This window comes from Festucalex cinctus, chromosome 1 (genome assembly GCF_051991245.1).
Source record: "Festucalex cinctus isolate MCC-2025b chromosome 1, RoL_Fcin_1.0, whole genome shotgun sequence".
In the NCBI taxonomy this organism is placed as follows: domain Eukaryota; kingdom Metazoa; phylum Chordata; class Actinopteri; order Syngnathiformes; family Syngnathidae; genus Festucalex; species Festucalex cinctus.
This window is the reverse complement of record NC_135411.1, coordinates 69,012,398-69,029,327: the sequence shown is the minus strand read 5'-3', so window position 1 is coordinate 69,029,327 and position 16,930 is coordinate 69,012,398. Positions and strand designations below refer to the sequence as shown.

Below are 16,930 nucleotides of genomic sequence, written 5' to 3'. Positions count from 1 at the left end.
CGTCTCGTGAAGAAAAGGCATGGAATCAACGGGGGGAGTTTATCTCTAACGGTAGACCCGTCAGAGGCTCGCATATGACCGATTTAGTCAGACATCTTATTGTAAACGGAAAGAAGATCAACGAGCGAGGGTTACTGGGTTGGACGGAATTCTTGCAACTAATATCGGAGCATAATATACCCGAGACTGTAGTATCGAACCCTCACGCCAGAGAGCGTTTAAGATTAATAAAAAACGAATCTATTTTTAAGCAAGGTGACGATGACGTAATATCCGGCGGTAAAAGGAAGAGGAAGAGGAAGCAGAAAATCATCAAATGGGAGGATTATTAATTTTACACCTTTCGTCGTGAAAAGAAGAATAAACACACCCGCTCGCATCTTTTGTATCTTTTTGCATATGAATTTTATTGAATAAAAAATTTGAAAAAGACATCATGAGCATTGACATTTTTTTTTAAATATATCTAAACAACATGAAATTTGACCGCCGCACATCGTCCTGGGAAACATCCTCCGACTTTCCACGTACGTTGCAACCATAACATCATTCGTAACTACATCGTCATAATAATGGGTTAAAACCTCGCGGTAAGATTCGCCACAGCCTCTGGCTGATAAATAATAAACACAATGCTGACCGCATACTGTCGAGAGTTCGTGCTGTAATTGGCGGTCGTGGTGAAATATCCGGTCGGAATGTTTTTTTAAGAAACGGTTTATACTCTCGGGGTAATAATAAAAATCCGGAGGGAATCCGAAAGAATCGAAGAACGTAGCCGTGCCGTCGTCTTCTAACGATAGCGCCACCCAGTGTTCGCCAGGAAGATGGCGAGGGTGCGTATTAACAATAAAGAAGGCGGGGGTAGGGGGCGCTAATATGTCAGTCAACTCATCTTCGGCGAAGACGCCTTGGAATCTTTCCCCCTGAATTTGCGTCATCAGACGCTCCAAATCACGGCCGTTCATCTTTTAATAATAGTCGATCAAAACTTCTCTTTTTGAATTAATTTCTATAATGCTGTCGTAAGCGGCGTAAACGATAAGGGTTGCTGTATGGGGGAGAGGATTTCTAAATCTCATATCTAGTCTTACGACACCGCTGGAGACGGGTGATAATGCCTCTGTATCGGAGGTGGGACTTAGGTTAAAAGCAAAAAGCGCGTAGCCATTTTGAAAGTCCTGCAAGTCTAAAAATAGGGGCAAATCTTTCAGATACCTTCCGGTTGCTTCATATAAATTATGGAATTCACGCACAGAGTTTCCCGCCGCAAAAAGCGGTTGAAAAGGTTTATTTGGGATCTGAGTACCGTCTCTCGATAGTGCTAAATATTCAATATCGTGATGAGCGAAATTAAAGGGGTTTAAATCTCTTCTGCCCACAAAAGCGTTATGATTAACGAGAGCCAGGACGACACTTTTTGGTATAGTTCCTAGAAAGAGGTTGTCTTGATGACATATTCTTGAATTTTGAGGGATGGAATAAGTTTTTATGTTGACTCTCGTAACCGGATATAAGGCATTCCCCTTATTGAGAGCTGAGGCGTGACCCAACGTCACCGCTGGGGAGACGCATACTTTTTTAATAAACAGCGAAGCACCCATAATTTTCAAACGTGTATCGCTGTCAGGTGCACTCATCAGACAGAAATCATCGCTCGCTCTCGTCAGCTTCAACCTTAAATCCACATTATTCAAAAGGTGTCTCTCGCAGAAAAATATATCCGTATGAATCGGGCCGATGACGTCAAATTCTTTTGAATTCTGTATTAGACGAGCCCGTCTAACAAAGCCTTCGTTTACCCCGTCCCCTTCGACGGCAAGCGAGTCCATAACACCTCTCGTATCTTTAAAAAACATCCCCGCCGTAAATTGACTTTTCAGCGTATCCCCTGAGAAATTTAATAACGTCTCTATTATAGCCCTATAGGGATGCGAGGCGCTAGATTGTGAAATTAAACGGTCGCCGAGGGTGACGTCAACTTGGCTAAAAATAGTATTCAGAGGAAAATTAATTATGCTAACGCGTTCGTTAGGGGCGATATTAGACCCGTCTCGTCGTGTTATTTTTAAACGTAAGTGTAATAGCGTATCCGCCAAGTCAAGATATTTCGTCCCATCACCGGGAATAAAAAATTCAATAGGGGATTGGTCGCCAAGAGCCGATAGGGGCAAAATCTCAATATACTGACTCTGTTCTATTGAGAGCTGTGTCATAGGAGGTGAAAATAAATCTAATTCGGACATGGTACATTCTTGCGACTTGTGATGTAAGAGGGCCATTTTTCTTTAAGAGAAAATATCCACGCTGTTTCTCGTACGCTTTCTTTTTCGAACTGATTTTCTTTTAGTAGCGCGCTTGCGTTTTTTATGCGTCTTAATCCTGCGCCCCACAGGTCTAGAGGCCGGACGCCGCGCCAATACGACTAGGCCGGACCCGTCTTGGTTAACGCCCCTTTTCTGACTCATTCTTTCCATAACACGCCCTGCGACGTCTGTGGCAATATTTTTAGCCGCTGACTGTAAATGCGGTTTGGCCACGTTCAATCCTCTTTTGACTAAGGGGGCCACGAAACGAAATAATTTTGCAAAAATAGATCCTAATCCGCGGCCGTATTGTACTGGCGCACCTTGAAAGCCTGGTATTCCGCTTCCCGTTTGATTTTCATAATATTGAACAAAGCGGTAGGGGTCCGGATGTGACGTCATAATAACCATGGTCTATCTAGGTCTAAAGTGTAACGTTAAAATGACCTTCCCAAACCGAAAACCAACGGGTTGATTTTGATCCGTCTTAATATGAATCGCTATATCTTCGATGTGCTTTTTACTAATAGGATGGTAATAAGCCGGGTTAAATTTTTTATAAATAATCTCTCCGTATCGGCCTAAAACAGGGACTGCTCTCAATAGCGGAGCGGATGCGTCACCAACCGCCTGATGTCGAATTACATCCGTATATAAATACAAATAATAATGACCCGCGTTTATATCCGCGGGATGAGGTGCGATAGTCCAATCTAATTCGATAGTAAACCATTCACCGGCTCTCATGCCCAGAATATAAGATAAAGGGCCTACGAAACGAATCTTGTAGCCGTCTTTCGCCGTGAAGAAAAAAAAAGTTCTTTTCAAGAGGTTGAAATTTAATAAAATGAAAGGGCCTATTTTATCTTTTATAGCGCCCTCTACCGCCTGTCGTACCTTATCGAGATTATCATAGTCACCGGGTTTAACGTCTAGGACGTAATGGGCGGACGTCTTTGTATTCAATAAGAAAAACGACGTGTGTTCTTCAGGAATGTTTACCCAGCTGCGCGGATATGAAATATCCGTTAGGGCCACCTCCCATTCCCCCTTGACCAAATCTAAATGACGCGCAAGATTAACTCTGTATTGCGCAATTGTATTATCCTTAAACATATCCATGCTTGAATTTGACGGGAGAGTTACGAAGAAACCTCCTTCGTTATTGGGATCCATAATAACGTATGATTTATATTGTATATTTCCATTCATTTTAAATATTTACAACCTGCGATGCGTGCACCCAGCTATTAAATTTTTCCGGCCACCCCTTCCAACGGATTAGATATTGAGTCCGCCCTTTAACCTTTCGCCTTTTAATAATTTTTTCAATTTGAAAAGCATAATCTTTTGAAATATTGACCTTTTGCAGTTCTTGCTCATAAAATGACCCATCTATTTCCTCGCCGTCGTAATCTGCTAGTTTGTAGACAGGGGGCGCTCGTGGAATACATTTAGTAATTGTGAAATATTCGTCGGTGAAGCTCTGTTCATATTTCTTATCGAAAACCCCTCTTAGTTTTGAAATCCGGACAATATCTCCTTTTTTAAAATTCATTTTAATCTTTCCCCCTACCGGGATATTTCCGTATAAATTGAAAAATGCTTTTCGAGTCGTTTCGGCGTTCACTTCATTCGGTCTCATTTTAATGCTGGAATGAATACTATTATTGTAGGCGGAAATGAGTTCTTGTAAAATATCTATATATCTGCGGGTATTTTTCGCCGTAAAATAACGCCACATCCTAGTTTTCAGCGTCCGATTAAATCTTTCCACCGTTTGGGCTTTTGTGTCGCTGTGCGTTGCAAAGTGTATGATACTATGTTTTTTCATTAATTTAGCAAAACGGGTATTAAAAAATTCTTTCCCTCGATCCGTTTGTAATTTTTTAGGAACGCCGCTCTCGGCGAAGACTGAATCGAAGGCCTCTGCCACCCTCATCGCTGATTTATTTTTCAATACGCGTGCGTACGCGCGCTTTGAAAAAATATCAATAACGGTTAAAAGATATTTATTATTGTCGTTGTAGGAAGCTAACGCTTGCATGTCACACAGATCGGCCTGGAATTGTCTCAGAGGCCCCGTAATAAATACTCTATTTCTAGGGAAATTAATACGGGCGGGTTTATGTAACGAATACGTATCTTGTTGAGATAAATATTCTTTAACTTTATCACGTTTTATTTTTTTATTCGAGGCCTTCCGAAGGCCTCTATGGAGGCGTTCAACACCCCCGAAAGTGGATGGTTCATTAGGAGTGTAGTAGAGCTGCTTCAAACGTGCGGCCTCCTTCATTCTCATCTCTCTTAATGGTTAATGAAGGTTGTGTCTATAATTTTTATACACATTTAAATATTTTTAATAGGTAGTAAAATAAACATGGTTAAAATTAATTTGCATCGTTATATTCCAATGCATTATTTACCGTGTGTGTGTGTGTGTGTGTGTGTGTGTGTGTGTGTGTTTTAGACAAGCCTTGCGCTTATACTTTTTTTATTTATTTTTTATTCATAGGATAATAAAAACACATAATTCTAAAAACTAAGAAAAACAGAAAAACATACATTTTCAAAAAGCGAGTATACATGATTTGTTTGTTTTTTTTGTTTTTTTTAATCAATGGATAACAAAACACATAATTCTAAAAACTAAGAAAAACATACATTTTCAATAAGCGAGTATACATGATTTTTTTTTTTTATTCAAGGATAATAAAAAACATAATTCTAAAAACTAAGAAAAACAGAAAAACATACATTTTCAAAAAGCGAGTATACATGATTTGTTTTTTTTGTGTTTTTTTTTAATCAATGGATAACAAAACACATAATTCTAAAAACTAAGAAAAACATACATTTTCAATAAGCGAGTATACATGATTTTTTTTTTTTTATTCAAGGATAATAAAAAACATAATTCTAAAAACTAAGAAAAACAGAAAAACATACATTTTCAATAAGCGAGTATACATGATTTTTATTTTTTTTTTAATCAAAGGATAATAACAAAACACATAATTCTAAAAACTAAGAAAAACAGAAAAACATACATTTTCAATAAGCGAGTAGAAAAATTACGGATTAACATAGTAAAACACTCTAAACAAGATACGAGGTTGTACTTTGCATTCGATAAAGCTTTTAAATTGTTTCATTTCAATTACCAAATTACGAGGAATGTCATTATCTTCACAGTATCGTACACAATCTACGAATAGAGCAATGAGAGTAATCACTTGGCCGGCCTTCACAGGATCACCTCTCCATTCGCAAGTTGCATATTCCAGGGTAGTAGTAATATTGTGGTGACTTATTTCAACAACGCGTTTTACATACTCCCCCCAGGGCACACCAAACAAGGTGGGGGCTAATGTCCTGACTTTATCAATTACTAAAGCCAGGCGTTTGACACGTTTACAATCATCATCATCATCATCAACAGCAGCTTCATCATCTTCATCAATATCGCGTTTCTGTATAGTTTTCTCTATAATTTCAATCCAATTTTCCATGCCGTAGTAATAATTGATTTGCATTTTTCTTAGAAAATTACCCATCGCGATCGTACAGCCCTCGGATCAAGTCAGGAAGAGCGAAGGGCAGGTATCCGTCCCACGTACTGGAAAGAACGTTGGCTATTCTATCTAAAATCAGTCGTTCATGTACGTAGTCGTGTAGCACCGATTCGATGATGCGTTTTACGTCAGCGTCTGAGGACGGATGGTTTGAGATTGTTACAACTCTGAGGATTGTCGATCTAAAATGCCCGTTACATAATTCCCTGATAATGCCGTCGAAATTCGTCCCAAAAAAATACGGGCTTCTGGGTGCATGAAAACAGGTGTGCTTATTTCGACAGGCGTATGAATAAAAACACCCCTCGCACGTTTTTCGGCTATATCTGAGGATAGCAATTCTTAGCATATAGCTAACAGCCTGCTTAATACATTGATATCTCGCGTTATTCACCCACATAAAAGGCGTCTGGCTCCAATCCAACCAAGTGGCTCGTTCGTTACACGGTGCTGGAGGTGGTGGAGGGATGAGGCCCGCCGGTAATCCTAGAAGCATAACGTTAGGTGACGACGTGGCGTCGAAAGCTCCAAACATAGATACTTCCGTAGTAACGGGGTTAGCCTTACCGTTTGGGAATTCCGTCGTCGTCGTCGTTGTCACCGGTGAAGGGTGAAACGCTGAATCGGATGAGAAATTCCACACAGGCCGATCCGGTGTCTCGGAAGCCGATGAAGATTCGGTGGAATGACCCCACGCCGGAATCCCGTGTGCTACCGGCGAACTGCTCTCACCACACCACGTGTCGCTTATGGCCGAGAGCGATTGTGCGAGCGGTGGAAGATTCTCTTTTCCACACGCCCCTTTGACGTCATCGCACACCCCAGCGTTTGAGCATGCGCAGAGACCCTCCTCCTCCTCCTCCTCCTCCTTCGCCGCCTCCTCCTCCTTCGCGGAAGTCAGGTCTCCGTAACACCCCGCCGATATTGACGGGCGGGGATCCCCGCCAAACGGCTCGTCCTTCCGGACAACCGCAAAATGAGCATCGTAAGGTCCTACGGTGCTCATGATTTGGTAGACCACGGATGAATGGGGACCGGGAGGGGCATCCATCGGGCAGTCTCCTCGCTGGACGGGTGTCCCAAGAAAGGTAACGTCTGCAACGTTTTCTTCAGTGTCCGAGCATTCGGGACTCGATGTAATTAGAATAGGAGGAGGAGGATCAAAACAGGATCGCGTACCTTCGCTGTTTGTAGAAAATAGTTCCGGAGAAGTTGTCTGCGCCGGTGGCGGGGTGCTTCCTTTTCGTTCATCGGAGGGCCGCATGATCGGAGGCATTTTCTTGTTGTGTGTCAAACGAATGTAGGTGGTCAATACCTTGCTGGGGGGCGCATACTATTTTTATACTTGTAGAGGCGGGAAAAAGGTGGTTCGGGTGTGAGGAGGGGGGAGGTCGGCAGACTGTAGATAATCAAATTTTCAGAGTTTTTCACGCCCCATTGTCGGACGAATGTAGATAGTTATTACCTTGTTGGGGGGTAGTGCGTGGGGAAGGTGGTTTGGATATGAGGGGGTAGGGGTGTAGCGGGGAGGGAGGGGGGAAGCCGGCGGACTGTAGTTAATCAAATTGCAGTGTTTTTCTCACCCCAATGAGGTTCACCCACAATCTACTATTAGAATACAATGTAGAAATTCTCTCCGACTCACTCAGCATGTGGTCCCGCCAATCAGGCCATGGTACGCTTACAATTTGGTAAAAAACACCGCATTCTGTATTGAATGATTCTAAGGTAAAATTCATGTGCTCGGGCTCTCTACATCTACCCGTAGATTTTATTGGACATTCATCATCTCTTTTGACATGCTCAATCTTTACTCGAAAGTACCAACGCCCATTTGGCGTGGTTCGACTAACCCATGTAAAACATAAAATCTCACCACGATGTCCTAGTTGGTTCGAATGAAACGTTGTGTACTCTCTGAAGTTTCGGGGGATGAGTTCGATGATTACACCCCAGTCATTTGAATTCAATGTGCCGAACCCAGCCGCCGGCGTTGTCTTGATCCCATCATATTCCATAAAAATACATAGTTCCCCCATCTCGTACAAAAAACGATATCCCCAAAATGCATCATCCAAAGCCCACTTCTTATCCAAAGCCCCTTCAACAGGTTTTTGGACACGACGTAAAAACATTCTTTGTTTTCGAGGCGTCATCAGCGGGTTCAATACTTGCATTAAAACGCTAGTCTCGCCTATTACACGGTAGTCGGGGTCAGACATTTTGTTTCAGCCGTCGCCGTTCAAATGAAGAAGAAAAATCGAATCTCCCTCGTTAGTCAGTCTAAAAACACACCCACTGCTTTAAATCCATCCCACCCTAATACCACGTGGTAATTAATCTAAAAAAAGAAAAAGTACAAACATCGCTTCGTTTATTTTTATTTATTTTTGAGAAAGAAAACCCATGACCATATGCAGTAACATCCTTTACCCATTAGATGGCGCCGTTTACCGCGGCTTTAGGGGGGTCACACCTCCCTCAAGGCGGTCTCCTCTGGCTTTTTTTTTTTACAAGTTTTTAGCCTGAGGAAAAAGAAGGACGCTATTCTAAAATGGGTTAAATAACCGCCCTTTACGCACGAATAATCTATTTTTCACCTCTATAAAACCAACTCCGTCTGTTTCTAACCGACGACATTTTATTTTTATTTTATTTATTTTTTTTATTTTTAAAGGATGAAAAAAAACCCTCGAAGGAGACGCGACTTCATATTCCGAAACATCGGTAAGTCTCTTTTATTTATTTTAAAAAACATAAAACAAATGGATAACATTTTTTAAATATTCACTTTAACTAGAATAAGTGACTAATTTACATTCACGCACGCACATCCTGGGTGTGAAGTTTGGTCCTTTCGCACGAAACCCCCTTCAGTTGATACACTTTGTTCTTCAAAGTAGGCAGCTTTTTCAGTAATTCGAATACAGGGGCGCGCTCCCCCCATTGTTGCTTCAAAAGCTGGTGGTAGGATCCTTCCTGTAAGATAAAAAATAATTTATTAACACGAGGATGTCGAAATAATATTATCAGCCGGACAACAAAAGCTACTGTTTGGGGGTTCAAAGAAAGTACGTAGACAGTCGGTTGGGGGGTGACCGGAATCATTTGTTTGTTGAAGGGTGGGGGGACCGGAAAACAACAAAAGCTACTGTTTGTAGGGTTCAAAGGAATCATTTGTTTGTTGAAGGGTGGGGGGACCGGAAAACATGTGTTTGATGTTGTGGGAAACAGAAAATCATCAATCATTTTTGACAGGAGCTGGCTTCCGATCTCTGATTGGTTAAGACGATGAGAGGGGCGGCTTCCGATCTCTGATTGGTTAAGACGAAGAGGGGGGTGGGGAGGGGGGTGCAGAATATCATCAATCATTTTTGACAGAAGCTGGCTTCCGGCCTCTGATTGGTTAAGAAGGTGGCAAGTGGGTAGGGGCTTAATTCAAAATAACGGCTTCTGATTGGCTAAGAAAGCGGAAGGGGGCGGGGCTTACTTCAAAGGACTAGGATATGAATGGTTTTATTGGGGGGGCAATAAAGTTTTATTGGGGGGGGCAATAAAGTTTTATTGGGGGGGGGCAATAAATCATTGTTTTATTGGGGGTCATAAATCACTTTTTGACATTTGCCGCAGTGTTACTATATATTGAGTGTGACGAGGGAGAACCTGGACCATCTTTCAAACATGCACGACCACATATGAGACGTAATAAGATTGCTGCTAGACAAACAAGGAAAGTGGAACTCGGATGGATACATGAGGGGAAACAACAACGAAAGAATCAAGGAGGAGGGACAAGGAAACTTGATATGCCAAAGGACTCAAAAAAAGCGGATATCTTACAAAGAGCACTGGAACTTTTCTTTCCAAATGGGACTTCTAAAAAGGGGAAATTAGAAGAATTTTGCTGTGATATCTTAGACTATCAAGAAGACGCGGTACTGGATGAAGATGTTAGTGTAGGGGAACTTTATTCTGTGCTAAAGATGGGAATGCTAAGGTTCTACCTCTGCACAAAAGTAAAAGAATCCACCAACTCTGTCCTCACTGAGCCAGAGGGAGAACACACTGAGCCAATGGAGGACACTCAACCAGATGGTGAAAATGTATCATTATCATCTAGTACATCTGAAGTCATCATAGGGGCCTGTGCAGATGAACCTTTACCGTTCCATCTAGATGATACTGTCCCTATGTTGGAAAGTGAAGAAGAGGAGCACAGTGAGCCAAACGAGGACACTCAACGAGGTGCTCAGACAGTATTATTATCATCATCTAGTACCTCCGAAGTCATCATAGGGGCTCACGTAGCTGAACCTTTGTCGTTCCAGCTAGATGTTACTGTCCCTATTTCAGAAAATTATGAGAGTCATGTGATTGGGAGTATCCCTGCAGCTACCTCTGACTCATTCATTATCATCGAACCATATTCCTCAAGTGAGCCAACTGCAAGTACCAGTGAGCAGAATGATGTGGTAATGGCAAGTGCTACTTTTTCTCATGCTGAAACAAATGCCAGCTCTGATCTCACAATAGGCCAACTCACCAATGTCCACATTAAAATTCATAGAACAAATCTTATGGATGAATTAATTGCACAGTTCATAAATCCAAATCTCCTAAAGTGGCCTCTCACATTCGGCTACATCAATGAGAGAGGAGCAGATGCCGCTGGAGTCTCTCGAGATGTTTACTCTGCATTTTGGACTGAATTCTATGACTATGCGACTGAAGGGCAAGACATGCGAGTTCCAATACTCTCTGCCAAGAGGAAGGAAGAGGAATGGAAATCTATTCGCCGCATCCTGATTAAAGGGTTTCAGGACCATGGTTATTTCCCTTGTAGACTTGCAAAAGCATTCACAGTAGCTTTGCTGTTTGGTGAAATATCTGTCACACCAGACTTGCTGTTTGAGTCCTTTCTATTATACATCAGCAAGGAAGAACAAGATCTTGTGAACAAGGCTTTACAAGAGGAGCTTAACGATGAAGAGGAGGAGGATATGATTGACTTTTTAGATCGGATGGGAGCCAAGTCTATCCCAGGAAAAGACAACTTGAAAGCTGCACTTTTAAGTGTTGCTCACAAGCTGATGATCCAACAGCCAAAATATGCTCTTGATAAAATGTCAGTGGTTGTGGGTCCAGAGCTCAGGCAGTCTTTTGGTAGTGTGGACAGTCTTGAACAAATCTATGAAAATGTGAAGCCCACCACAAAGAAAGTTCTGAAGTTGTTGGAAGCTTCTCCCTCTACACAAGCAGAGCATCAAAGTCTCCGGTACTTGCAACAATATATCAGAGGACTCGATCAACGTGGCCTTCAAAGGTTTTTGAGGTTTACCACAGGTTCAGATGCACTCTGTGTTGGTAAAATAGGAATATTGTTTACCCCTTTGGATGGAGTTGCGCGTAGACCAATTGCTCACACATGCGGGCCTACCATGGAACTGCCCTGGACATACACGGCCTTCCCAGAGTTAAGGGTGGAATTTGATCATATCCTCAGTAGTGAAAGCTGCTATGTTTTGGATATAGCATAGAGGAAAAAAACATAACTGTCATTTCTGAAGCACTTCAAATGTTTGCTTTTTACAGCATATTTCTAAAATAGTTCGCTTCATCAGGTTTACCATGCTACATGTTGCACAATGTTTAATAGTTTACATATTGTTGTGTGAGAACATTTAGTCAATTATTGCACTTTAAATATTTTTGATAAAAGAAATATATTTTTCTTTCAAGTATTTTATTTCAATAGTGCTCAATTTCTGAACTGTTCCATGAGTGCACTGGGAATATTTTTGTTAAAAGAAATATATTTGGCTTTGGACAAGTATTTTTATTTTTCAAAACAGCAGATTTTATTGCTCAATTTCTGAACTGCTCGATGAGTGCACTGGAAATATTTTTGATAAAAGAAACAATTTTCTTCGAAGTTTTTTTCTCTCTCTCTCTCAAAACATTGTATTGATTGTATTGCACAATTACTGAAATGTTCCTTAAGTGCTACTTTACCTTCTCAAAGGGGGGGGGGGGGGGGTCTTCTTAAATAAACGCTTTTCAAGAATTTGGTGGCGTTTAAGTTGTGATAGCGAACTTGGTGTCCAACAACCCCCAGTGGGGAAACTTTAATATGAGGGGGGTGGGGAAACATGACACCACTAGTTTTGAGTCTACAATATTGTAATCACAGTGTTGTGTAAACTAAAATTTAAAAATCATGTTTCAACATAGGCGGCATGATACTCGAGTGGTTAGCACGTCCGCTTCCCAGTTCTGAGGTGTCCGGTTCGAGTCCAGGCTCAGACCTTCCTGGGTGGAGTTTGCATGTTCTCCCCGTGCCCGCGTGGGTCTTCTCCGGGTACTCCGGTCTCCTCCGACATTCCAAAGACATGCATGGCAGGTTAATTGGGCGCTCCGAATTGTCCCTAGATGTGCTTGTGAGTGTGGATGGTTGTTAGTCTCTGTGTGCCCTGCGATTGGTTGGCAACCAGTCCAGGGTGTCCCCCGCCTACTGCCCAGAGCCAGCTGAGATAGGCGCCAGCAGCCCCCGCGACCCTTGTGAGGAATGAGCGGTCAAGAAAATGGATGGATGGATGGATGGATGGATGTTTCAACATAGTCGGTATTAAAATAAAATGCTTAAAACATGTATGGTGACCTAGGGCTGGGAGATATATCCAAATACGTATCAATTTTTTTTTCTTCTTCAATTTATGTCAATTACGATTTTAATCAAATTAAGTCCAACAAACATTTAAAGGAAACATCCATCCATCCATTTTCTTGACCGCTTATTCCTCACAAGGGTCGCGGGGGTTGCTGGCGCCTATCTCAGCTGGCTCTGGGCAGTAGGCGGGGGACACCCTGGACTGGTTGCCAACCAATCGCAGGGCACACAGAGACAAACAACCATCCACACTCACACGCACACCTAGGGACAATTCGGAGCGCCCAATTAACCTGCCATGCATGTCTTTGGAATGTGGGAGGAGACCGGAGTACCCGGAGAAGACCCACGCGGGCACGGGGAGAACATTGCAAACTCCACCCAGGAAGGCCGGAGCCTGGACTCGAACCGGAGTCCTCAGAACTGGGAGACGGACATGCTATTTAAAGGAAACATTTATTCAAAAATAATTCTTGTGCAAAACGTTCAGACAACTGTAATGTATAGGCTACCGATTCTAAATTGTTTAACAAACAATAGTTTGTGCTTAAATGCCACAATGAAGTAGTTGGTAACTATTGTAAACATCTTTTAAACCACCCATCCAACATTCTGGCACTTGTGCAAAATTACAATGCAAAAACATTTTAATGTATTCATGTAACAGAACACAAGAACAACATTTAATAAACCAGCAGACAAAACTTAATGTCACAATTTAATTTGGATTGGATTTTTTTTTAAATTATGTATTGAATTAATTTGATTTTTTTTTTAATTCGATTTGACTGTGTCTTATTTCAGAGATTATTGCGTATGTAAGTTCTTAAAAATAGGTACAGCTCAATTGCCTCATCGGGTGTGGATGGGGCACGAAGGAAGTGGTCTGACATCAACTGACAGGATAAAGTGAATACTGTCTCATCACAGGGGTAAGGTCCTCGTTGTGTGCACTGTGCTTTGCAAGTTTGTATTGCGTGATATGGTACATGTTTGAGATGGTCTTCCACCCCAAAAAGCTGAGGAAGCCTGTACATCATGTACGGCCGGCCACTGGGTGCAACTGCGTTCCTGCTTTTGCGGATGATGTGGGTGTTCCAGAGGTGAGAAACACGCTGGAGTTCGCTCTGAGACAGTAGACACACAAACAAGTTGGTAAAATGAACACGCCTTTCCAATATGCATATTACATGGGACAATATTGATATTTTTTCTAATATATTGTGCAGCCCTAGTTCTAGCATCTACTGATACCAACCAATACTGCAAAACTTTCTCAAAAGTGTACAGGACTGTCTTAGAAATTTAGAATATTGTGATAAGGTCCTTTACTTTCTGTAATGCAATTAAATAAGAAAAAATGTGATACATTCTGGATTCATTACAAATCAACTGAAATATTGCAAGCCTTTTATTGTTTCAATATTGCTGATTATGACATTATTTTTTTTACTTGGTCTGAGGAAATATTCTTATTTTTGAGATAAGGTTATTTGAGTTTTCTTAAACTGTAAGCCATAATCAGCAATATTAAAATAATCAGCAATATTAAAATAATAAAAGGCTTGCAATATTTCAGTTGATTTGTAATGAATCCAGAATATATGACATTTTAGTTTTTTTTAATTGCATTATAGAAAATAATGGACTTTATCACAATATTCTAATTTTCTAAGACAGTCCTGTATTGACATAATTTGTCTCTGTAGCAAACTAGTCTATAGTGAGTTAAAAAAAAGTGAGTGGTCCCTCTGCAAACGAGATATTGCATCCGATCTCAGAGTTTTCCAAATGTAAACTGAAATTTAAAAAACCTTCAGCAAAGTTTACTGGTATTTCTACTAGTTTAGTACTGAATTGTAAGGTTTGGAGCTTTTGGTATTAGTGAAACCTGTGTTTTTATACGATTGACAGTAAAAAGCTTCGTATTGGACATTGCAAGCCGATATCTGATACTGTATTGTTTCCAAGTACACCAATATTTAAAATAATTAATCAAATACACACCTCAATGATATTTAGACAGGTGAAAAGAATCAGTTGCTTATCCAAGGAGTCACCAGTGAACTCATCAGAATCCTTAAGTTTCTGAAAAGCATTTATCCAGAACTGGGCATGATGTCGTCTTATGAAAGCCCACCAGCTCTCGATGCGTTGATTGTGTGTGCTGGAGCCATAGATGAAACAATTTCTTGCATAATTGTCATCATGTTCAAGACGCAAAAAACGCTGCATGTCTTCCATAATCCCATTTTCAGTTTTCTTCAACTTCTGAAATAAAATATCCAGCAATAACTCTGGGATTGCTGTTGGTTGAGTATGCATGAAGCCAGATAATCATTCTAGAAAATCCATCTACTGCACCGTTAACACAAACACCATAGGGTTTCAGCTTGTCATAGGAATCTACATGCCAGATGAAGTTTGGGCCAGGGTTGCAATATAGGCGTCTTTGCAGTCGATTTCGTTGTCTAAGCTGTACACCTTGGGGATCTAGAATGCCCAGTAAATGTCTGATGGTGTTCTGGGAAACAGTAAATCCCTCCTGTATGCACCAAAGGTGTTGCAGTTTGTATCCCTGAAGCTGACCATACGTTTCCATCTGGTTCACAAGGAATAATGCAACATCAAGAACATCACTTCTGTTTTTCCTTCGATAAAGCCGTAGTCGCGACAGGATCCTTCTTAATGTCCGAAGGCTCATGTGAATTCCATGAAGAGAGGAAAGTGAAATCAAAATTTCTTTATGATTAAGTCCCAATAAGAAATATGTCTTCAGCAAGTCATCCATATGCTCCTGTTCATTGTCCATGTTGAGAATATTTGTAATCCTAATTCTTTCACACCTGTAAAACATAAAAACAAAGTTACTTGGTTCGCCAGCCAGAGGGGGACATGCAACACATAAGTTCACAGGAACAAATACAAAATGTGCCATGAAGTTCTGAGTGTTGAGCCGCTCCATTACTATGGTGTGTGCTGTCTGAAGGGCAGGACCACCACTATTAGGATATGAAATTGGTCTAAAACAGGAAAAGCATGGAATCAGACTTGCCAGGTAAGAATCAGCCTACTGTTGTAACATCATAACAGGGTATTCTTCAGTTAGTTGTAATTCTATTATTATTATTATTATTATTATTTTACTACAATACTCTATAGAGAAACTGTGAATAAAGCACATACATGAAAACATGCCATCCCATTGAGTTTTGGCCAACGGTGCGTCGCCACGGTAGGGGTGTGCCAAAAAATCGATTCATAAAAGAATCAAGATTCTCATTTATTAATCGAATCGAATCAATATTAACATCCAAAAATTGATATTATTTAAATTAGAAATGAAAAAGAAGGAGAAAAGGCAGTTGTTGCTCACACTCTGTTTTTGTGGAAAAAGGCACTTACAATACAAAACTAATACATGTTTAAACAAAAAAAAGACTCTTTAAAGGGGCAGGAAGCAAGATTCCGAGTTTTTGCACATTTGCGACCACTCTGGCGAAATGTGGAATGGACCCCAGCGACGTGCACACGAACAGGAGTGTGCGCGACTTTTCGGGCACAAGCAAACCTCCAAGTTAATCGAACAAACGTAAACACGGAGCACAACTCCTTTTTCATAGGCTTAATAATGTGTACAGAGGAAAAATATGTATTAATTAATTAATTAATTAATGTTACTTTGTATGTGAAAGTCATTTTGAGTGACAAAAGCTTACGTAATTCCAAACGTAAATAGTCCATCCCGTGAGTCCGATGACATTGAGGATAGCAGTGCGTTGCAAATATGTTTGAATTAGCTGTCCTGTCCATGAAGTTGCGTGAACAATCGCAAGAGCTAACAGGGACAATAGCGTGCATGACGTCATGCTCAGAGCCACAGTTAAAGTTTCTGGCTCCAACAGTTTTTCCTTTTATAGAAAAATAGGGGCAACAGTCATTGTGCCACAGTCGTGCCTCCTGTCCATTATACAATTCTTAAAACATGTGCAGGTGAAAAATATGGTTATTTTAACACTCAAATTTGAGTCTAATCTTGCATCGTGCACCTTTAATATCTCTATTTGTCATTTTGTCTTGCAAAGCAGATTGGAGTACATCATGACAATGTTGTGCATATCTGTAAATTGAAGCAGAAATCATTTGTCAATCAAATCATTTCTAATCGAAAATCGTTTGAATCGGTAATCCAAAATCGATTCTGAATGGAATCGTAGACCCAAAAATCGTAATCGAATTTAATCTTGAGACAGTCAAAGATTCCCAGCCCTACACCACGGCAAAGATTCTTTTGGAAGGCCACTATGACTCATTGCAAATCCAAACAATTGTTGCATGTAGACCACAAATTGAAATCCAAGGCTCATGAAAGGAGATTTTAG

General features: G+C 40.9%; 1 protein-coding gene across 1 annotated transcript in view; it reads left to right on the top strand.

Moving 5' to 3' along the window:
- Window positions 1-16,930, top strand: part of LOC144008276 (phosphatidylinositol 4-phosphate 3-kinase C2 domain-containing subunit beta-like) — a 51,059-nt gene that overhangs the window by 33,269 nt on the left and 860 nt on the right. Inside the window, exon 6 of the mRNA XM_077508258.1 lies at window positions 8,559-8,608. Coding sequence (XP_077364384.1) covers window positions 8,559-8,608 — 50 coding nt within the window. The remainder of the gene's footprint in view (window positions 1-8,558; window positions 8,609-16,930) is intronic.